Below are 23,746 nucleotides of genomic sequence, written 5' to 3'. Positions count from 1 at the left end.
GCACAATTTAGACATACAGGAAAGCTGAACAGGAGATCTGTTTGGACGTATCTTTTCAGGGTGACGGAATTGTGTACCCTAGTGGAATTATGTTAGTAGATGTTATTTGTTACTATTAGTGACAAATGCCTATCCGAGTATCAAATATAGTATATACAAATCATATCTACCATCCATCATAAACGTGACACCATCTATAACGAATTAAACATATGTCATGACACAACATGTTGCTCAAACTAAATTCCTTGTTTTATATTGTACAGATGTCGGTTGCTGGTTTTATTACATTGGACTACCTGCCACACCTAACCATGCCTATCCCACTGACTCAATATCAAAATGTCAAGATTTGCAATATCAAAGTCGTCGCTGATTCCGTACATTTATAAAATAAAAGACCATATTTCATACAATCACTCTTCTCTCGAAATAGAAACCCTGTCATCAGTATCAGTTTGATTCATTGATCAAATTGAAAAGCAGGGGGTGTGATTGGTCCAGGGGTAGAGGCAATAGTTTTCAGTTCAATGCCACCATATTCTTTGGCACCACTTCTTAGAGTTGACGGTCTTTGGAGTTTGTCTCCAGGTAGACAACAGAAGACTTTTGCCTTCAGTGCTTTTCGGAACTTTCGACTGGCGAGATAATACAAGCAGAAGTTTAGGCAAGAATTCATGTCGAATAACAAGGTAAAAGAGTGCCACAAGAGTGTTATTTGTGGGGAGGTGGGCGCTAGACCTTTGAAATACATGTACAGTTTAAGGACTTTGATTGGCATGAGGAGAACAAGAGCTACCGATGACAGCAGTACCAACATGTATGACAGGGTTGTCTGAGAAGTTGGGTGGAAGCGCGCATGCGTCTTAACCCTTGACCTTGACATCCTGATGGCCCATACAATTTGTATCGCAAAAACGCTGGTCAGAGTAAATGGGGCTAGAAAATGGAAAATTGTAGAGATCCATGATAGCGATAGGGTAAAAGTAACTCCTCTGTCTATCGGTCTGCACCAATCACCGGTCACGTTACGACCGTCCACTAATCTTGTCAGGTGACGGGAGCCGACCAACCAATGGTAGGGCAGGGCCAGGAGGAACGAGACGAACCACACCGCCATGATGACCTTGATCGTCGTCTTTAGCGATGATCCTACCCTGGAGGTCAAAAGAACACTAGGTTTAGATCATCAATGCCCTGTGGTTTCCTGTGAACCGTAGAAGCCAAATTCCATAACCTATAGAACGATAGTTTTTTTTATGTTATGCTTATTTACATTTTTATCCTCTTTTACAACTGGCAACCAATTGTTTTCTCCGACAATATTTAACTTAACGATGCAAAATGAATGCCCTAAACTTTAGAATGACGGCACATCCACATTGCGAGCTAGATGATTTCTCAATGTTCCATAAAACCCCTGATCACGTCCTCCCTATAACCACTACTTTTATTTCTAGATTGATAGCTGTAAGACTGTAGATCTTGATTAAATTAATCTTCCTTTGCAGGCCTTCTGGAGAATCATTTCTTTTGGGAGCGCTGATTTGCTGATTTTCAACATGGGCCAGGTCCTCAATTTTTTAGAAAAATACACAATAACCAATGAAAACAAAAGCAGGGGAGATCGTTTCCGCGCTTGCAAAGCCTTCTACAATCACCACTTCCCAAACCTGGCGCTCTGAGAAGGCCTGTAAAAGAGGCTAGTGTAACAAAACTTACCTATTTCTGAATGGGTGGCAGATAGCGATGTACCGCTCCACGCTGAAGGCCACCACCGTCCACACCGAGGCATATGACGCGGTGTAGCCAACAACCACGTTGTACGCACAAAACTTCCCATAATACCAATCGGGATCCGGTAGGTGAAAGGTCATGGTTCTGAGCGTGCGCGATAGGACCAGCACTGAGACCAGGTAGAGGAGGTCGGACACGGCCAGGGCTAGTAGGTAACAGTACGCCGGTAGAGGCTGCAGCAGACGCCGCCTACATCTGATGAGGGTCACGATGATCAGGATGTTACCTGGGGAGAAACGGAAATCATCATTAGAGCCTGCATGATCTTTGATTAAATGTAATTAATGGGGATTTCTGGTAAAAGTACGCTTACATGGCAAACGTGACACAATATGTAAAACTCTGTGACCTCGGTACAACGCTAAGTCCTAGATTTGATTTTGTCGATGATAAGGCCATGTTGATTTGATTGTATAGATGACATCCACTGGGAACCCAAAACTGATCCGAGCGTGGGAATAAAAAAAGGTTGGAGAAAGTTGCCTTCATTATAAAATGTACGTGGTCAGGAAGGTTGAACAAAACGTAACACGCAGAGTTTGGTATACTGGATAATACATTCTTCATTTTTGTTCTTTCACATCTTCTTCTTTGACTATGGCACTTTTCGGAATTAGTATACGCTTTCAAAAAAAGGACATCTTTGCAATTTATAGCGTATATTTTTTTCATTTTGCAACTGCTTTGTATGATTTACAGTATGGCCGAAAACTTTCTTAAGCGGACGAAAAGTGATGCGCGCGTGGATGTCATCCATATAATCAAATCAACATGGTCTAACCTAGAAAAAGGTCACACAAATTCACCCTACAGCTGATTTTGTCTGATAGAATTGATCGCAGGTACTTGTAAAATCCTAGATAATGCTTCCTTTGAGTTTAATCTGACCAGGAATCTCGTGATCATCAATCAGAAGAAGATGTAACTAGTGGCAACGTAATTGCCTGGTATTCAGAAGTGTTCAGCTAGCGTCTGGTTTGTAACCGTCCTTTGTCAAAAGCTGAAATAGGTTGGCTCAACGTAAGCCAAATATGTTCTATATTTGTGAAATATAAGTACAGTTTCTCATTTGAACTCAAACCGCTTCTACGAAGAAAAATTACAAGTGTGAAAACCGACGCTGGTATTACATGACTTGACATTGACTTCCAGCGAAAACGCGGCGTAAGCATCATTCATCCAGGGCAATCGGCCATGAAGTGACAACGTCCATTCTTCATCTGTAATTGAACACGAAATTGGACAGGTTTTCAAATGTTGCATTTGGCGTCATTGTACTCAGATAGAGATTTAATTCTGTAACCAATGCAGCCCATACTCAACATACAATTAGCCGCCAAACTATGCTAGTTTGATACCAATGGCATTCTTCCGTTACAATTATTCCCTTGTTTCTGAGCAATTAAAATAGTCCTCACTGATGATCTAGGTGCTCAATATATATAGAATTTCGGCAGAAATCATGAAAATATTATTTTCAAGGAAATCTTCACTTCATTGATATTTACATCCGATTTTAAATGCATCTGCGTCATAATTCCATTCTTCCTTTGTTAGTTTTACAATTTGGCATACAATGTGAATATCCATATGCTCCAAAAGAAAACAAATTGTAATATCAGCTTGATTTAACGCTATAGCTTAATGGAAGCTTTAAAGCTTAATGGCAGATCTAGCATTTAAGAGTCTGTAATGAGATACTAGTCATCGCTGATGCTATGCTGTTCGCTTCTCCTTGAGTGACCTTGAAGAACACACGAAGTATGAACTTTCAGGTCCTGTCTAAGAGAAGACGGACGGGATACAAGCAGGCCGTCCTACATAGCGTCATATGAAGCATTTCTGCAAGGAACGTTCAACTGTACACGTGAGGTTAGTCACGTAAGCCATGTTTGCTGCTGCGATTTAGAGGACGTCTACATCATAATGACAGTAAACTCATGGCTTTTCTTGACATCTATACCTACTCAGGCCCTCTTGAAATCTCACTACAATTACATCTACATGTCTTAAGAGCTCACATTTAAAGGGCATAAGACATCAATGACATCAATATTAAGAATTTCCTGAAATTACATGAAACATAATACTATTGTTTGATAACATAGAAATTCTAACAAAATATTCACACTCCGGATGTTATTGAACATTGAACCATCAAAATATCATACCTCCAGCTTTTGATTCTTCCCACCATTCTTCCCAATCGTCCTACTAGCTTGTACTTATTATCCGATACCACCAAAAATAAGGGAACCTCGATGAGGAATATCTAAACAAAGGAATAATGAAATTATGACGCCAACGCATTAAAATTGGATATAGATAGCAATAATTATTTCAGAATATCTTCTGTTTCTGCGGAATCCTATATTGAGCACCTTTAATGTGTCCGTTCAGAACAGGTTATCCTTATCATTCCTATCACGTTGGTGTCGTTAGATCGCACAACGTTCCCGGCGGAGGGATTTTCGACAGTCTCTGGAGACTGTGAACGTGCCGAGCTCACGACGTCATCTCGGCAATCATCCGCTTTCCGGCGGATTATTAAGGATCTAAAGGTCGTTTGTGGCCGATTAATCAACAAATTATGTCTCTTACATTGTCTGCTGTTAACCTTGCCTAATATAAAATCTTACAACCACGTATGTGCCTTAAAGTTGAAGAAATTCTGAAAAGTACCTACACATGTTGGTAAATTAAGGAGGATCTAGATCAAAGGTCGTTTTCAGTACTAGTAGATTGATAACAGAATTGTGTTTCTTACAAAGATTGCATTGGTTGAGGAAAATATTGTAGAAACTGTCTAAATGGGTTAGAAAATTGACATTTGCAAGTAAAAGGATGCCAGTGGTTTCCAGTAGGATTTTCGTTGGTTAGATCCTCTTGCAAGTTATTTTACACGTCTTGGACAATATACAGTTACCTTTTGACAACAGAGAAACATGCTACCAAAAGCCACGATTTCCTTTGATACCTGTAAAAATGAAAGACGTCGTAGACTTTTATTACTCACGACACCAGACTACATCCAAGTACACGACAACATCGCAAACCACGTACAGAATTGGTATTTTACGATGTAGTTACAACCAATTTCATCCACATTGCCACGTGCTGTTGTAAATCGCGTAAGACCGGCAATAAAAGAGGGTCACAATCTGATTAGTAAAACGATTGGTTTTGATACAACCAATCAAGACGAGTTAATGACTTTTCATTTACATTTTGATGATGTTTGGTGGGTTTCTGTGATTGTTTCTGGTCTCCTACTCCAAGACAATCTGTTAGACTGTCTCGTCTAGTCGTAGTCACGTTTAACATTTTACGATATCTCTCTGTCGTCTGATTTACGGCTAAGCTTGGCTATGATAATGTCGACCGTCTACAAAGGTCTGCGGTCACTTTTACGGTCACGATACAGTTAAATTCTATACGACCCATTCACGACTGATCCTAAAAGTAAAGCAGTCATCCCCAACTGAGGTGAAGCATGATGCTTTTCAAGTACATTGTAGCTAACGTTAGTAGTAGTGCAATCTACGGCTTCTCTACGGCTCGCGTTTCTTGGCCGAGCACACCGAGTCACCCCTACTCTTCTCGATAAGTGTGTTCAGTTCTTTTTCTAATACTACGGATAGCTAATACTACACATTACTAATAATACACTAGTAGCAACGTGTGTTCAACTTCCATAATGCTTTCCCATAAGTGCCAGTTGATAGACGAACATGTGTAATTGTAATCCTATACATTATGAATGCGTATCGTGAAAGATTGCGCATGCCTCCTATCCAGTCACACATAAGTGCTCGCAAGGAAGTTGAACTTGAATGTTCCCCTGAACACTTTGACAGACCACATACTCCACACAGTGGTTAAGTCTCCGGGAAACGTTCAACATGCTGAATGTCAAGTTCACAAGGAGAACAAGTGAGGCCACCGGTGGGATCAGTGGCGGGAAAAATACTCCACATTTTCCGCGTGAGGTTGATCGTACGCAGTTTCTCAAATTGGAAAAGACATAATTCCGCCAGGGTACATAATTCCGCCACCCTGAAAAGATACGTCCAAACAGATCACCAACCCAACGTCCCCTACTATAACGCACTACTGTATATCTAAATTGTGCATTCCTTAGGAGTGCTGCATTAGAGATCTCTCAAATCCACTATTTTCCAAAGTGGCGGATTTATGTACCCGGCGGATTCATGTTAATGGCGGTTATGTGTATGGTTATCAAAATACCATTGTCATCATTTTAAACTTTCCTTTGAGATTTCTTTTATAGCTGGACAAACTACGAGTCTTGTATATCAAACAACAAGGTAATCAGAGACGGCAGGCCTCACCCCGTTACCCATACTGCTTTGGAACTCTACCTGTCCCGTAGACGAAAATAGCAGCACTGAGGATGTACGGCAAGGATGTATTGTGTATAGTTGGGAATCGCATACACACGCACACACACACACACACGCGCACACACACACACACACACACACACACACACACACACACGTAGAGAGAGAGACGGAGAGGGAGGGAGAGAGGGAGAGAGAAAGAGCGAGAGACAGAGAGACAGAGAGATAGAGAGAGAGGCAGACAGACAGATTGACAGAGAAAAAAATGGGGAGATAAAGGGAGAGAGACAGACAGACAGGCCGACAGACAGACACAGAGAGACAGATAGAGAGAGAGAGATCATCCCTCACTCACTGACTGTACTCACTGAACACTTTTCAACTCTCCTACTACTTTTGACTTTCTGCGAAGCTCTTTGCATTGCATCATATTCTTAGTAAGTCACAAGGCCAAAATGTTTTGGTATGATTAAGCACGTTTAACCCAAGTCTCTCGGATTGAGTGTCATTAGAGCATGTGTATACGCATGACGTAGTCAACTTCATTCCCATATGAATCTGCTTACTAGACGATAATGTTTGCTAATCTGTTTGTTTGATTGCATGCTAGGTAAAGTCTATAATGTCCTTGTAGCTCAGTTGGTTGCAGCTTCACAGCTTAGCTCCTGGTTCCAACTTGATTTGATATCTGGGAGACCCCGGTTCGAATCTGGAGAAAGGCATCCTGGCTGCATTCGTCTTTCGGAAGGGACATAAAATGAGGGGGAGGTGCCTCGAGCACGTTAAAAGACAGTCTCATTACTCAGATGGGTACCTACTGGCTGTACTTCAGATGAATATAATAGACAGTTGCCTGAAATCATAAGATATGCAGCGTTGAGTGGTCCTGTGGCGATACAAATGACTCAGAAACCACGCTATGAGTGTAAATCATTACCCATATAATGGGAAAGCAGCGGGTTTTCAGTACATAAGCCGTTCTCACCTTACAACACGTGAAGGACATATTCAAAAGAGACTAAATGAAGGAAGTTCATTAACGCTTTGAAAGTACATACTGTATTTATAAGACCTTGTTTATTTGATTATAAGGATGACATCCTCTGTGAACCTCAAAACTGATGCGAGCGTGCAAAATTGCATTTTTGTGGTCAGGAATTTTGAACAAATGACTGAACACACGGAGTATGGTATACCAAATGATGGATTCGTTAATCCTTTCTTCATTTTCGTTCTTTCATGTCTTCTTTGGCTTTGGAATTGACCTTGGCATTCAACGATATCAGTATCCATTCTCCGAAATATTTTTTTGTTAAACTTTACGGCATATAGTTGCTCATTTTGAAGCTGGTATGTACAATTTAAATTTATCTTATTTTTTGGGAAACAGACGAAAATTGGTGCGCGCGCGGATGCCATCGATGTAATCAAGTCACCATGTCCATATGACCGCCATACTGGTGTGGTTCTGATATGGTAATAATCTTATTATTTCTGTCATATGACACCAGGGCCTGTGTTCTGTCAACTCTAATGCATTTGTCTGCTTTGCGTATGACGTCTGCTTGAGCCAGTGATAAATTGTTCGTCCTTCGTTATATGCTTCATCTAGCCTGAGTGCCAGCCTTTTTAGCTTCCGTCCGCTACCCAAGCTCCGCGGACGGAAGCTAAAAAGGCTGGCACTCAGGCTATGCTTCATCATGAGGAAACCAACGGTGGCTTTACGTATTCTGTCAGTTATAATTCAATGATAAACGTTTTGTGTCTCCTTTTATCGTTCAAAATTTCATATTTTCAACAGCTGGTTTGGTTTCTGGCTGCTGTCTCTTTCAGGCTAATTTCTGGTTATTGATATTTGTAATTTGGAACCAGAAATTGAAAAAAAGGTGATTGTTAGCTTTATGTAGCAATCTTACACGGTACAATTCATGACAACATCTATTAAAGATAGTTCAAAATTGTATCGACTGCAGTAGACTAAAACTGTATAGACTAAAACTTAACATCTTAATCAATGTTTTGATCCTCTATTTCCTCTTTATAAATGACCTTATTTGCCAAAGTTTGCCAGTATTTCAGCAGCCACCCAAGTTTAATCTCTTTACAAATGTCCTTGCCCGTGCGTGGTGATCTAGAAATCAATTTGAGAGATTTTTATCACAACACCAAAAGAATGTTGTGACAAGAATGGCAATTAAGATTACCACTCATGCAAAACAAGTATGTGTACTGAGGTCTAGATGGTGTTTAGACCCGACTATCATCATTATATTAACTGAGGGCTCGTCAATCAAACTTAAAGTTTGAACCTTTAATTTGTTAATTCATGGGAAGCTCAAATCGGCCTGCAGGCCACTTGTCATTGAGGTCATGAGGGAAGACGTAAGGGTCAGATGAAATATAACAGCGATACAGATTACATCAGATTAAGTCCTATCAACATTATCAACATCATCATTGTAACAGTATCATTACGTGTACACGGTACAACATGTACATAGTACAACATACAACATATAGTAGAGCGAAAGCTGTTTCTTGGTCCGTTCAATTTGGTTATTTCCGCTACCAAATGTTCGAAGGACCCGGTCGCATGTTCGTCCTACGGTCGTCAACCGTACGATCGCAAACTGAAGGAATTCGTGAGATAGTCGTACATGTGTCGTAGAACGTTCAGCTCTCTTGTTACGGAAAGGATTGTTTTAGATCATTGTCGGTAGTTGGTTCTGTCAACTTAATACGACATCCAAATTTTACGACGACCTACGACGAAAGTTACTGCACCGATATATCATAAGCAAAGCTTTTCTTTATAAGACGGTTGCTTGAAATGTTTCGACTTGTGTTGGTCTTTTTACTCTTATCCTAAAAAAAAAAACACTTTACACCCTACGACTCAGGACATGCCATGGAGAAACAAGCTTCACTTATGATAAGGTAATTACTTCTTGAGATATTCTCTTCAAGTCAAGAGCAAAACCGGCCCCTGCAGTTACAAAAAGCCGCTAGGGGGATAAAACCTACATAACTTACTCTCTACACTAAGAGCTATCTACCACTCAAAAGAAGAACTCTATCATGCCATCCAGGCCTTCTTAAGTTATGCTGTCCACACACACACACACACACACACACACACACACACACACACACACACACACACACACACACACGCACACGCAAACGCACACGCACACACACACACACACACGCGCGCGCGCGCGCGCACATACAAACACACGCTACCCAAAACATAACCTTCTTGGTGATGATAATGGACAGAAACAGCTCAGAGTCTGCCCTATAAAACAACACGCGCAAATGACTATGCTTTCCCTTTAGAGCACTTGGAAAATGCAACACCTCGAAGAGCAAAGGAGAAGTAATTGCCTGTAAAATAATAAGTAGCTATTTCTGTACCAAAAGTCACTATAGCAAGTCCAGTGGGGACCATATATCAAGGTGTAATGGATCGTAAAGTACCTTAAAAGACCTTTTAATTTACCCTAAAGGACCTTTATACTGTGTTGCCTAGAAGGTTCCAAGAAATCGAAATAACGTGTGCACAAGGCAACTGGGAAGCTTTCAATAATTGAGGTTAAAGTTCAAAAATGACACCAAAATTTGTCAATGCGACACTGGGCAAATATAGGGCACAGGTTTACTAGAGATAGGGGAATTGGTAAATGGTCTTTGTTAACTGTACACTTAACATTTGACTTACAGGGGGTCACTAGAAAGTCATATAAAAAAGCCTCAAAATCACAAGTACAACACTGAACCGTACCATATTATCTGCTTTGAGATTTTGATCTCCAAGCAGATGCAAGGACAATACAATGCGACCAACACACTTTCTGCATCTCTCTCTATTGAGTCAAATCTGTAAACCAACCTTCAACCTGAAGATGAAGGGCACTTTTATAGATTATCTGGACTTTCTGTTATACCCCCATTCCACTTGGACGGCGCTCTCGCCGCGCCCTTACGGCGACCAGAGCGCTGTGAGAGGCGCTGATTTCCTGGAAAACGTGCTCAAGTGGAATCTCTACGGCGACCTCAGCGCGACCAAAATGTCAAATGTCAGCAACTTTTTATGAGCGACCAAAGATTTCACAGATCACTCAACGAATTCTAGAGATAAAGAACGAATTTTCTTTTCGTGTTGTGTGCTTTGTTGTCTTCTCAGTCATACCTTTACCTCTTGCATCATATTTGAATGATAAAATCAAGGGGAAAACAGATTCAATTTTGATCGCTGCACGGTCGCTTAGTGTATGTCTTAAGTTATATATTTGTTCAAATATGTTTTTTTTGTCTGTCATGTAACCTGTTTGCTATAAATATCTTTTATCATGCTACGTTATAATAGAAACATAAATCACAGAATTGTGAAACACTTTCTGAACCACAGACAATAAAACTTGGAGGGAATTTAATTTGAATGGAAGCAAGTACTTGTAGTTATTCGTCAATTTGTATTACCCATGAGGAAAATTTCGATTTGACCACAAATTTCCCATAAATTCAAGATACACCGCTTCAAGAATGAAATTTGTTTGAACTACAGTTAAGACCATTCAATCATTTAAACATCGTAGAGTGTTCGCTGCGATCATTGAGCACTGCGGCCCTTTGATCCCTCGCTGCGGCCCTTTGATCCCATCGCCATGCTCGGCGCGCTCACGGCGACTGTTTTGAACATGTTCAAAACCATCGCCGAGGTGACGGCGCGCATGGCGCGCATGGCGCTCTCACCGCGCTCCCAATGCGCTCTCGCCGCGCTCTCGGCGCTCTCACGGCGCTCTCGGCGCTCTCACGGCGATCTGGCCAAATTGAGGTCGCCGTGGGAGCGCGGCGAGAGCGCCATCCTAGTGGAATGGGGGTCTAACCATGTTGTGGGAAATTATTACGCCATTGGGAGGTGTGAAATCAAATAAACGTCCAAACGCCGAAACATGAAAAACAATTCGCCACCACCCATGCACTATTTAATGTAATAAAGCTATCATGTGAAACGTTACTCTACTCTTGTACACACACAAGGAAAATCATTTTCTGTTGCAAAATTACATTAATATTTTTCTTTGACGCATTCGTGTGCGCTACATATACAACTTGTGTACATATCTTGATAAGATATACAGTTAGTAACTCAGTTGTCCCCCACCGTACATACATACAATAGAGGACGGACTGAATTCAAATCGTTAATTCCTTTTTTGGCTCTAAAGAATACTGGCCGTAATCCGGTTCAACTTGCAATGTTAACATATAACATCTACTTACATAATTCCACCAGGGTACATAATTCCGCCTCCCTGATAAGATACGTCCAAACAGATCTCCAACCCAACGTATAATGCACTCCTGTATATCTATAGGCTAAGCTGTGCATACATGGGGGTGCTGCACTAGAGGTCTCTCAAACCCACTGTTTTTCAAAGTGGTGGATTTAAGTAACCCGGCGGATTAATGTTAATGGAGGTTAATAGCAGAACTAATCTTTGAGAGATTGTAAAAAATATCGGAGAATATATTATTCAAAGTTCGCACCAAATTAAGTGGTAATCATGCAAATCAAAGTCTAATTTGCATAATTGTGAGTACCCTCTGCCTAGAAGCATGGTCCAGTGCCACTGCAGAACGCATGCTCGTTTTACGAAGGCTGTCGACAAAGTCACTTAGAAAACGAAGGTCGTTTGCCAATTGTTCGGATAAGCTAGGCTATTATATTTCACCCAAGCAATTTCGCATTAAACGATAAGGCTAAGCTATGGTATTATTTCCAGTACACTAGAGACTATATGTGTCTGCCAAGAGAGCCTCAGATATTCTAGCATTTTGAAAGATATGAATCAAAATTGCTCAGCGCCTACATGTATGCATCAAAATTTTGTTCATCCGATATTCGGTCTCGTATGTCGCCTACTTCAGATACCTCTGTCGGTACACAAGTACCGATAAAAATGGACGCAATTACAGAACATATAGATGTGTCAACCATTCAGTGAGTCGCGTAAGTGTCAAAGAAATGAAACACAAGTAAAACTGATAGACGAATTTCATAGATAAAGAACAAATCTTTTTACGTTTTGTATATGTTCTGTTGGCTTCGTTTTAAATCGTGAACAAAATTCCAATCATGAAACAGAGGGTTACTCAAAGCCACTTTTGGTCTCTGTACGTTGTACGATCGCTCTGTGATCGCCGTCTAGTGGAAATGAAGATTCAAACAGTAGTTTGTGCACTGACTAGGTTGTGACGACACTATGATGACAAGGCATGGCGATTTTGACACTCAAAATGATATATAACTTTACGAAATCCAGACCATGTAAATTGCATATGCCATGACATCTTATTATTATCCAAAGCATGCTGTAAACGTTTCGCACGAAATGCACTTATCAATGCATTGGTTCTGACAAGAGGCATAAGTTAAAAACAACATTAAGTTGATATTATTGTTTCTGACAAAGCGTTCCGTAAAGAATTTCTGACTACCTTGAATCGTAAGCAATACTGAGTCGGCAAGAGTCAAGGGGTAAAATACGGCATACTGTAACGTTCAAACATGATTACATCCCAGCACATGGCTTCATTTCGAGTCACAGGCGATTTCGAGAAATACGAGCGGTTGCAAAGTGACATTTCGAAAGCAAATTTAAGACTAGCTGCAAGGACAAATCTGGCCGAAGTCAGTCCAAGAAATATGGATGAACGTTGGGCAAAATCTTTTCTAAAACACATAATTCAGTTTAAGAAATAAAGCTGATTTAACCATGCTACAAATGTAACTGAAGTCAGCTCAAGAAATAAGAAAGGACGTTGGTCAAAATCTATTCTAAAACACGTAATTCGATTAGAAATAAAGCTGATATGATTTTAAGCATACGTATACCTTTAGCAAAATAGACGTTTTATAGACACTGTACCTTACACTGTATCTCGCAGAATCACTGATTCTATCGGTAGAGATCCCGATCGGAATCTCTGTCGATAGAAATAGCGATCAGGACCTTAGGAATCTATCAGGATGGTCTCCCATTGATAAATCTTTAAGTCAATCCATTGATCTGCAATATCATAAATCGAAGTACATGTACAGATATGATGTACTGTTGAAAAGTTCTAAATGTCCTTTAAGGGAATGGTAGAATCGGAGATTCTGCCAGATTGCCATCTCTATTCTTTCATATATCTACCTAGTCTAGAAAGTGAACATGAGGTGATCCACATACCTGGAATTCCTATCGACGCAAAAACAGGCGGGTACCAGCGAAGTGCCCGCCGAAGCCAGCCGTAGTTGGCATAGGGGTCTTCTTGAGGAGGCAAGGAGGTTACAGAAGACGGTGTCTCGTCTTGTAAGACGTCGTCGTCACTTCCTTCTGCCATTGTGGTAAGCAAGGAGCCTGCTAACATTTGGAACAGGGGTTCTACCGTAGCCGCCATCGGCGGAAGTGGTGTTCTGGCTTCTGTTCGGTCGCGACAGGAATTTTGTCGAAAATGTTACGCAGCTATCAAGGTACTGCAGTGAGGGCTGGGGGTCGGGTTCATGACGTCAGAATGACGTCACTTGGTGGATTGAGACCTAGGAATCAACGACAATTGTCGACGAGCTACTAAAGACAAGATTTTGCTTTTTTCCTTCTTTGTGGTACGGTCAGAGGGTGTAGTCCCGGCCGGGTCCCGAATCCACAAATTTGTCCCGGTGGACTGCCGGGTACCGGGGTACCTCTAGGTGTTCGCACGATTAGCTCAGGGCGTCTATCTGTTCTCGGGTCCCGGGTTGATTTTAAGTTCGAGGTAGAGTCACCAAGGAGCCCGGCCGTGCCCCAAAATAGCCCGGTAGCCGCAGGGTGTCCCACGGGACCACGTAGGGGTCACGCCCGAAAGTGAAAAAAAGCCCGTAAGCTACCCGGCAGGGCCCCTTATTCAAATTGTGACCGAAGCATAATCAGGACAGGCTCAGAAATAGGATCCTTTTTTCCAATTTAGTAAAAGTCATCACAAAGCCACTGCAAAATAAGACTTGCTTAAAGCTCAATGAAAACTGACGTATATCATATGACGTAAAACTACTGTCTTGTCACAAGATGTCTGTTGACCTTTGACTTGAAAAGGTCAAGGTTATAACCATCAGGAAAGCAATCACAAGGAAGCTGAAACCTTTGACCTTGAATGCTCCTAACTTTGAACTCTTGACCTTCAAAACGAAGCTATTTCATTCCCGGAACACGTCACCCAGGCAGTTCATGTCCTTAAAGCTTTCTCTTTTTATTTTCTGTAAGACGTCATCTTTAGGACATGGCTCTTTGCACGTGAAATGGCTGTTCATTTGGTCGATGCGCCCTGATAGAAGTACTATTGGATATACCGTAGGACGCACAATAAAGGTATGATTGCGCATGCGCCATATGCGGCTCGTCAAAGTAGACGTTGCCGACATGCTATAAGAGGATTTCCGACATTAACCAAACTAATGTAGCGTATTCGGCTCCATGCAAAATGAAAAATATCAAAAGCTCTTATTTTCTGTCCTTCAAATCTTATAAAATCCTATTCTCTTCGAGTTGCCGGATCCATACAATACCCGGGTCAAAATTAGGCATACCTTCGCGTTATTCAAATTAGGTAGACCAGGCTAGGAAACATCAAAGAGTGGACGTCCCTTAGCCTCCCAGAATTGTTAACGGTTGCATCGCATAGACAAACCTGTATGCAAATCTCCTTCTTTATGTCTACCTTCGACCAATATAACCTCCTTGCTTCGACCAACAACCAGGAGCTAGGTATAGGTAGGTAGATAGGTAGTCTGTGTAACGCAAACTCCGCTGTCACGGGGCTTTTATGGCCCCTACCCTATTGGGGGATAGAAATTGGGCCGGCCACAATAGCGCGATTCAATCAGGCTAGGTAGACAGGTATACCTTCGCTTTCTTGGTCAATGTCATAAACGCTTCATGAATCGTCAACATTAAGGCTCCTTTGACGAATATAAACCGACATGACGCATGTGCAAATTACAAGTTGATGGTACATCTACTGAGGTGAGGGCTGACATCAGTTGAACTTCCATTTCACGTGTAAGAACCATGTCCGGAGGAAACGTCTCACGGGTAACATGTGATCCATTAGTAAGCACATTTAGCAAAATAACCCACCATCAACGCGACGAGATGTTCCTTCGGTTCTTGCACACAGAAACACTGGGTAGTACGTGGGCTACGTGATAATCTCCAAGCAGATATATCGGTGGCCAATACCGTATCCAACTGGAAAAAGGAGTTTTTATCAAATTGCCCGTTGGATACGGTCTTTGCCACCGATAGATCGGATTGGAGATTAGCTACGTGGGTGCTTTGCAGTACAATCTTTAGACTTGCTTTGTCCCATGACAATGATGATACATACCATGCTTTTGCAAAAGCCTTGAATCATTGCATTAACATGCACGCCACCTGTCGGATTGAGAAATCAACACAACTTCCGGTATGCTATAGTGCACAGTACATTGTCTCATTGTGTACATTGTGATGAAATTAATGAAGTTGTGCTTCTTTTCTCTTCAAGGTTAACCACATTGGTTCAGATTGATGAGAACGAAACATACATTGCTAAGTATTAACAGTAAGTTACTTCTTCATTAGAACTTTTATCTACAGTGAATAACTAAATGATAGCATAACACATCTAACGTTACACCATACAATGGTTCACAACATAGCGTAATGTAACACCAAAACAACACAGAGGCAATTGCAAATTTGCAACCTTCTCAAGGTTCAAGATAAACCAGATAGCGTGACAAGGGGAAATCTTACTAACACGATTAGTCCATTAGCGGTGTACATTACCACAATATCAGTTCACGGGCAAAGTGTTCTGTCACACCTGTACAGAAGCGACATCTAACGGCACAATTTGGCAATGCCAGACGAAGGAGTCTCGCTATAATCTTCAAGTAGATGTGCGGGGATAATGAAATATGTCAATTTTCAATAGATGTTTAAGTGATATGCCGTGCCATAATCAAATCAGGAAGATGAATTAACACCGCTACAGTCGCTACTAGTAGTATTCTGTATTTCACTTCCTTCGAAACATGAATAACACGTTAACGTTATTATGAACATGAAACATAAGATAGCTCGGAAAATTCCCTGGTAATTGAGGCTTTTGAGGCAAATGATTACGCTGATCAAAACAGGCATACATTTTGTTCATGATATGAAAAATATGGTCTTTGCTTTAGCCGTCGTTTCCGGTTTTTTTCAACTCGACATGCACCTTAGCCGTTGCCAAAAAACTATCAAAAAAATTATCGTCATTTCTCGCGAGGCCTGGCGAGACTTGTCAACGCACCGGAAATGAAGGGTTCACCTGAAGTGGAACACAAACATCGATCGGACGACAGTAGCGCGAGCTCAACTCTCTTGTGCGCCCGATTGTGGGCTCCTTCAAGTGGTTTTAGCGGAGATTACGGCACAGAAACGTCGTCTGAAGTCTCGGTGAGTTGACTTTTCCTCAGAATATGGTTGAATACGGCGAATTTTTGCTGTGGCGTGAAGATTTTTGTCCCGAAGTCGTCTCAGCACCCACCCTTACCGTGCGGACGATACTGGCACAGTATGGAAACCAGTGCCGTGCCCTTTCGGCTTTAGGTCACTTTTGTACACATTGCTAGGATTAGATACTTCCTTGTGTATTCAACAAGCACCATACCGTATTTTCCACGTGTGTGTATAGAGTTTTGAAGTCCTCTAAAGTCTGTGTAACATTTTGCTTTAGTTTTGTAGTCTAAAATCATTGTTATTCAGTGAAACGTGCAACTTAACAGTTCTTAAATGTCTGGACGTTTAAGTTTTGTATATCCGATTTTCGTGTAGAATCATTACGTTTTGTTATGTACAGTTTGCAAATATTATTTTAGATCGCGTTGAGAAATACATCTAGGAAAACTGGGCATGATCACATTTGAATAAACTCAATGCACTCAGATTAAAGCGGTACTTTTGAAGAAGGGCTCTCAAAATTATCTGGATTAAACTCGATATTCCAGGCTCTAGCGATCCCAATCCTGGTTTATCTATGGTAGATAATAGACCCAGGCACGCCTTTCAGTTGCACCATAATTAACATCCTAGTTATGCCTGTCAAAGAAATAATTACAGACAATCACAGGGTAGTAGAATTCAGAACAAAGCCTAGCATTGTTTGCCCAATTTTGTATTTCCTTTGCATTGTACCTCCAAAAAAAGTTACATTCAGTACAAAATCTGTGCAAGGACAAAGCCTTGGAAATTGTTGTCTACCTTATAAAAACAAAAGGATTTGCAATGAAAACATTTGCAAAAGACGGTTCCCCATAAAAAGAATTCTGAACTTTTTCGTACATTTTTCTTAGATGATTTATTGAGGAAATCTGGTCGTGCACAAAATATTACGCATAATGACTAACCAAGGAGGTTTTATATAGAAGGAGAGCGGACGAGCTAAGTCTCTATTGTACTATGCGTGTAACGGGTGTGAAAAGTCAATGTCGCGTCAAGGTGCGAATTACCCCGATATGCATACACCCCACGCCCAGCTTGGCGACTTTGCTTTGTTTTCACGGGTGCGACCAAGGAGGCATAATGACTCTGTAGAGCAACTTTGATCTTTTTTTCAGCAGTTACTTTTGAGGAGGACTTTGAAACATTTGAGTTACAAGAATGCAACGTGGAAGATGATCTCTCTAACGGCGAGAATCAAAGCACTATGTGGCAACCAACGCTGCCGCCGGCAGCCGCGGTACATTTGATTGCGAAGTCTGTGAGAAACTGAGAATGTATACAAAACCGCCGGATGGCTTGAAAAACACAAGTCTTAGAGAACAGTATTTTTTAATGTGCATATATGCCGACTGAGGAGAAATTACAAACTTAGCTTGACTTGGCTCGCATTACCCTGGAGCCCAGACTAGTACCGGGTCGCTAGCGATTTCCTTCGGCGGCGGTCCAAGAACTCAGCCCGACCGGACTAGACTCCCCCGATGCGCTAATTACGGCATCGGCGGGCTTGGAGCTTTCGGTCGCCGAAGGGATTGGGGGGAAGAAACCGGCTAAAGAAACCAGCTAAAAAGCCCGATATACAGTCTGCATCCCAGGGTAGGCTCGCATACACCTTCTTGAAGTTCTTCTGTAAACATGCCAATCGGGAGCCGAAATAAATCGGCCTAAAAGTCTCCTAAGGAAACACATAGCTATCCAAAACATGACCGAAGAATCCATGGATACGAACCAAGGACCTCCATGCACGAAAATCATACAAAAAGTCACTCCCAGGTACCGGAAAATCTACCCAGGTTCCGTTGACCAAAACAACAAATTTGGAACGAGGACCCCTTCAGCTACTCAGAAAAAACGAAAACTTACCAAAGAAAAACGATACAAATTTTTTGTGGCAACATGAAATATAGGTATGAATCTATATTTTTGACGCTAAAAAACAGAGACTTGTCAACAAAAATGACCAAAAACTCGCCCTAGTTCGTCGCACGGTAAAAATTCAAGTATCCAGATGACCGCCATTTTGTCCTCGATCGAATGATGACGTCAGCCGAACCCTACCGGGTGTTCCAAATAAGGAAATCGTCGGAAACCCGAGGCATCTCGGCTGCCGGTCGGCTCAAGCTCGGCATGTGTGACGTCATGCCGAAGCTCCTTTGCATAGAAAACCGCGATTCACGCATCGGTTCAAAGACGGCGCCGCGCCAGCTATACACAATGGGTCGCAGCGGGGCGAAACAAAAGGACCCAGCGGGGCGCTAGCTCGTCCGCTCTCCTTCTATATAAAACCTCCTTGGACTAACTAAACACAAATCTATCGGAGTGAAAAACAACCCCTCCTAATTTTATTCCCTGTGTATCTTTTTCCACCACCCTTCCATGGCCCAAGGCATTTCCTATTGCTACTGCCATTCATTGTATTCACAATGGTATCTCCTAAAGGAAGGAACTTCCTGTTTCCTAAGGCCGGCTTTACACACAGTCCACTTCTAATAATCGGAACCGGTTCCAAACCGGTTCGGTTGTCTTTAGACCTACGGGCGGAAGGGCAGTGCGCCACCCGTGGTGCAAAATTTTACAGTCGCTCTTCTCATATTTCTTATGTTTGCTACAAGCGTTTTCTGGCATATGAAATAGTACGGGCCCAACAAAAAAAGGAGGATGAGACGCATGTACAGGGACAGGCAAGACCAACTTGAACCCGCCAGCGTTCGTCCTCGCCGCGCTGGCTGTACTGCAAGCCGGGCACGTTGATCGGGTCATAGGAGAACACCAAAGAAGAAGCAGCCACGGGTGGCAGGCCATTGCACTTGAAACATTCGAAAACTTTCAATGACTATTGCACAAATGTTTCAGAATGAGGAAAATATGCTTCTATTGCTAGCGCAGGCTTATTAGCATATCATTATCATGACCCCGAAAGCGGTCTCGGAGCCAGTTTCCTCTTTACACACAGAGAGGAACCGCATCGACCCCCCGCTGATGTGGACTAGACCAGGGTTGGGATGTGGTCTGGTGCGGTTCCTGGAGAAACCGGATTCTCCTCTTTAGACTGGGAACGGGAGGCGAACTAGTCCAGTTAAAGTGGACTAGTTCGGGTAAAGTGGACTCAGTGTAAAGCCACCCTAGATCCCCATCTTTGGGAATTTGCATAATAGATTCCCCTTGAGGAGATTCCCATATGGGATAGGATGTCAGTTAAAACTGTGGCAAATAAAAACATTGACAGTTGATCCATATCTTGTTAATAAAGCAGCAACTTAGCTCCATTACTAGGCATTAGAAGTTTCTATTGGTTTTTGCGTTTCAAAAGGTGACCTATTGGAATATAATAGAGGCATTGCCCATACAAAAGTTATTAAAAATTTCTGACGGTTATCATATAGTACTATACCTGTTTTCTATGTTTGTTGATTTTGAAACTTTTGTGCTAGAATGCATTTTAGCAATTTCCCATCTTGCATCAAGACATCCTTGAAGCTTTGAATTGTGGATGTTCAAAAGTCTTGCTGGGTCATTTCAATCATTTGTAACTTTTCCCAAGTGGGTATATATGCTATGTTCATTAGAATCAGGGTATTTGGACATATGATACTTCTGATAAGCAATGTAATCTTGACAGAATTCCTCCTTCCATTCCAAGAAAGCGATATTCAAGGTCCTTAAGGGTTTCCTTTTCCTTCCTACTTCCCTTTCCTTCCCTCATCTGAATCTTAAGTACTCTGAACTGATGTGAACATGCTGCGCTATTGTACAGGTTGGAAAGAACTGCAGACAATGCAAGAACACTCTTCTTTTTCCGTGTATGTGACTTGAATCTTGCCTTGAGTCGAATCTTTGTTACTTTACAGTGTAGAATTGAAGTAACAATGATTCCTGTAGTAGGCAAATAGTAGTGGACAACCTCAAGTCAACCGTACACACTCTCGCCACATCTTCAGAAAAGACGCTGTAACTAGTCAGTGTTGTCTCGAATAAAGTTCTAAACGGGAACTATGCGGCTACTGCGTCTTTTCTGAAGATGTGGCGTGAGTGTGTGCGGTTGACTTGAGGTTGTCCACTATTTGCATAATGATTCCTGTAGTAGTTCAGAAGAGAGTCTGACTATGAGTTCAGTGAGCCTATGTCTAGCTAGCGAAAAAGCATCATGCTTCGTCCTCAGTCTGAGGTTCAACCGCTTTACTTTAACCTTTTTATGTCTAGTCTAATCTCCAAGCAGATCTATAGGTTGCGAACACCGTATCAAATGGCAGAAGAAGTACGTTTTGCAACCCAAGATTGCTATACAAGCTCCTTCTTCCAGTTGGATACGGTCTTTGCAATCCATTGGGCCTGTGAAAGTGCCCCTTTTTTCTCTCAGTGATCGTAAAAAGAAGCAAAGGACATCTGGATTGAGGAAAAGAATTCAGTTTACGACCAAACCCCAGGGAAATTACTGTCTTCTTCTCTGGTTAGATTGCATGCAAGGAGACAATTACAAGATGTACTCTGAAGATAAATGCTTTGTAGTGCAGGAAAAGTTATAGCCTTTGCCAGACCTCCAGATCGAGTGGAAAAAGTTGTAGAGTAGAGTGGGAATCGGTCAAATGGGTTAGACAATAAGCAGGGGGACTGATTTTGCCTAAGAGCTCCTAAAATGATCGAGACTAGAAAAATTTGACCCGATTCGCACTTGGAAAAATTTCTGGACGTACGACAAAGTCGTTGCTTCAAACTTTCAAGGCATCGTTTGGGCCATAAAAATGCTTGTCGCACGACTCGTGGGGCCAATTTACACCCAGGATAAAAGTTGCCACACGCTGAAGATGTACGACTTTGTCGTACGTCATTGTCGTACGTCCAGAAAATTTTCTGAGTGTAAATCAGGTCTTAGAGTTAGACCTAGTTTCCCATTGTTGTTATTCAAAGACACAAGCAAATAGAAACAAGATGAAGTATTTCAAGGATGTCATTGATATGCAAGTGAAGTTTTTTTGATACAGTGTATCCTTACTTAAACCATTGCAGTGATAAGAAATTATGTTATCATCATCATTTTGCAACAGCAAAGAATGCATAATTGTGCAAACACTATGAAATATGTGAAATTGATTAGTATGAACATGTCATACGCTGCTAGGTCATCAGTCTTTACAAAAATGTCAAATGTGCATACACACAATACTTGTGTTTGACTGTAAAGGCAGGTAGACATGACAAAGTAAAATGTTCGTCAGGTGTTGATATCTCTCTTGTCTACTGAGTGCAAAGTTTGTGAGCCAATGTTTGCAGACACCCACTTTGTCATAGGAGTGGATTAAGGTGCTACTGTTCAACTGGGGGAAACAGATATGCAAAAATTGGGCAAATAAACAAGGGACTTGAAGTTGTAGGGACAGACTGGCGTTCGGCCAAAGGGGTCTTTTACCGAAAAGTTGCTGAGTTGTCACTGTAGAAACGTACAAAAGAATGTTTGTCTTTTTAGAAATGAGTTGAATGTGAGTTATAATGGTTTATAGTTATCGTTATTGGGTTGAATTAATTGAATCTTGCCATTCTTTGTCATTTTGAAAACGTGTTGTATCAAATTGAGTTTGAGAAATGTTAAGGTTTGGAATCACCCCTCCCCTTCCAACTTACTTTACATGGATTGTTTGGAACTTTATTACCGGAACACCTGTATTTTCCCATCCGGTGAGGTTTCCTCCCAACAACAGGTATATATTGGTACATTTGCATTCCTTACTAAACCGGCTACATTGCCCCTTTTTGTGTATATTATCCGCACCAAAGGGCCTTTCAATGCAGAGTGGTAAACCCTACCTACACAAATGTTTAGGTTGTTAGTTGCTTTTCAAGGGCTGGTCACTCGATAGGCCTAAATGGAGTTAGGATTATAGATAAAATACCAGATGTGTATGGCTGGAGTCTTTGTCTGTGATGCCCGACCGAGGTATTCCAAACTGAATGCTTGAGCGTAAGTAGTCTACCTAGAGATAGTATTTGCTAGTCAGATTGTTGTCTTTTTGCATTTCCGTTTACCAGACCTTTGTTGAAACAAGAGAAGGCGGCAACACATGCATGCATGCGTCCGTTTACTCTACACGAGTGCACAACAAAGTTATGTCTGCGCAGGGGCGGGTATGTAAAGGAGGTGGCTCGAGCCAGGTCGCGCGGTGATAAGGTATACTTGACATTGCTTTTTATGCTGGAGAGGGGGATTGTTTGTGCGTACGGCCAGTCGGAAGCGGCATTATCCCCCATTCTGGAGTGGCTGATAGAATTTCAGCAGTTTTTCTTGTTTTCGGTTCCGCTGTGTAAGTTTATGTAAGGTCTGTTGGCCAGATCAGATTCGTGTTATGAATGCCCAGAACAAAAAAACTGTTTGGTTTGTGTCGGGAGGCTGTAATAGTCCGGCTAGACACAAAGAGTTGGAAGAAAGGGAGGAAAAAAGGTGTGCCGGAATTATTTGATCAACCTAAAGTCTAAACCACAGCTGTGTCTCTTGTCTTTTGACAGCCCGGTTGCTGTACCAACTCATTAGGCTATTGCTGCAGGGCGCCTTCATTAAGCGACCCCTTACCACGAGATGTTTTCCGAGGCAGTCAAACTGCCGAAGAATTGGCAGAATCACGAAAAGCGTAAACCTTGACAAGTCTCACTGAGCACGACATAGTGAAATGTAGAGAGATCTGCTGATCTCATTACTACATTGTGGAGGCAGGTTGTCTGAGGGCTTACAGCTGCTCTAGCTAAGGGCGTTATAAACTATAACTCAGTCACAAAAACTAACTGTGATTGCAGCACGAGAAATGAATCACCATAAAAATGTCAGCGGTGGCACTTTTGATGGCAAATGTCAAGTGAAGTGTTTGTTCTCTTTCTTATAGACTACCAAAACTTTTTGACTAATGGCATCTAAGGTAATTTTTTAAGTCAAGAGAACAAACATTGAAAAAGGTTTCCTTTACAGTACTACTACCTAAAGGCTTTGTGTGCTTAACCTTCTCCCTGCTACCTTACCTCTTAACCAATAGAGAATTGGTAGCCAAA

At 41.7% G+C, this 23,746-nt stretch overlaps 1 protein-coding gene across 1 annotated transcript; it reads right to left on the bottom strand.

Moving 5' to 3' along the window:
* Positions 1 to 412: 412 nt before the first annotated feature.
* LOC136425740 (growth hormone secretagogue receptor type 1-like) lies at positions 413 to 13,625 on the bottom strand. Its single transcript, XM_066414680.1, has 3 exons — positions 13,406 to 13,625; positions 1,723 to 2,023; positions 413 to 1,157 (listed from the first exon to the last, which is right to left on the bottom strand). The coding sequence occupies exons 1-3, from the start codon at positions 13,614 to 13,616 to the stop codon at positions 464 to 466; spliced, it is 1,206 nt and encodes a 401-aa protein (XP_066270777.1). The 5' UTR covers positions 13,617 to 13,625; the 3' UTR covers positions 413 to 463.
* Between the last annotated feature and the right edge of the window lie 10,121 nt (positions 13,626 to 23,746).

This window comes from Branchiostoma lanceolatum, chromosome 19, assembly GCF_035083965.1.
Source record: "Branchiostoma lanceolatum isolate klBraLanc5 chromosome 19, klBraLanc5.hap2, whole genome shotgun sequence".
Lineage (NCBI taxonomy): Eukaryota > Metazoa > Chordata > Leptocardii > Amphioxiformes > Branchiostomatidae > Branchiostoma > Branchiostoma lanceolatum.
The sequence above is the reverse complement of the archived record's forward strand: the minus strand, read 5'-3'. Positions and strand labels throughout refer to the sequence as shown.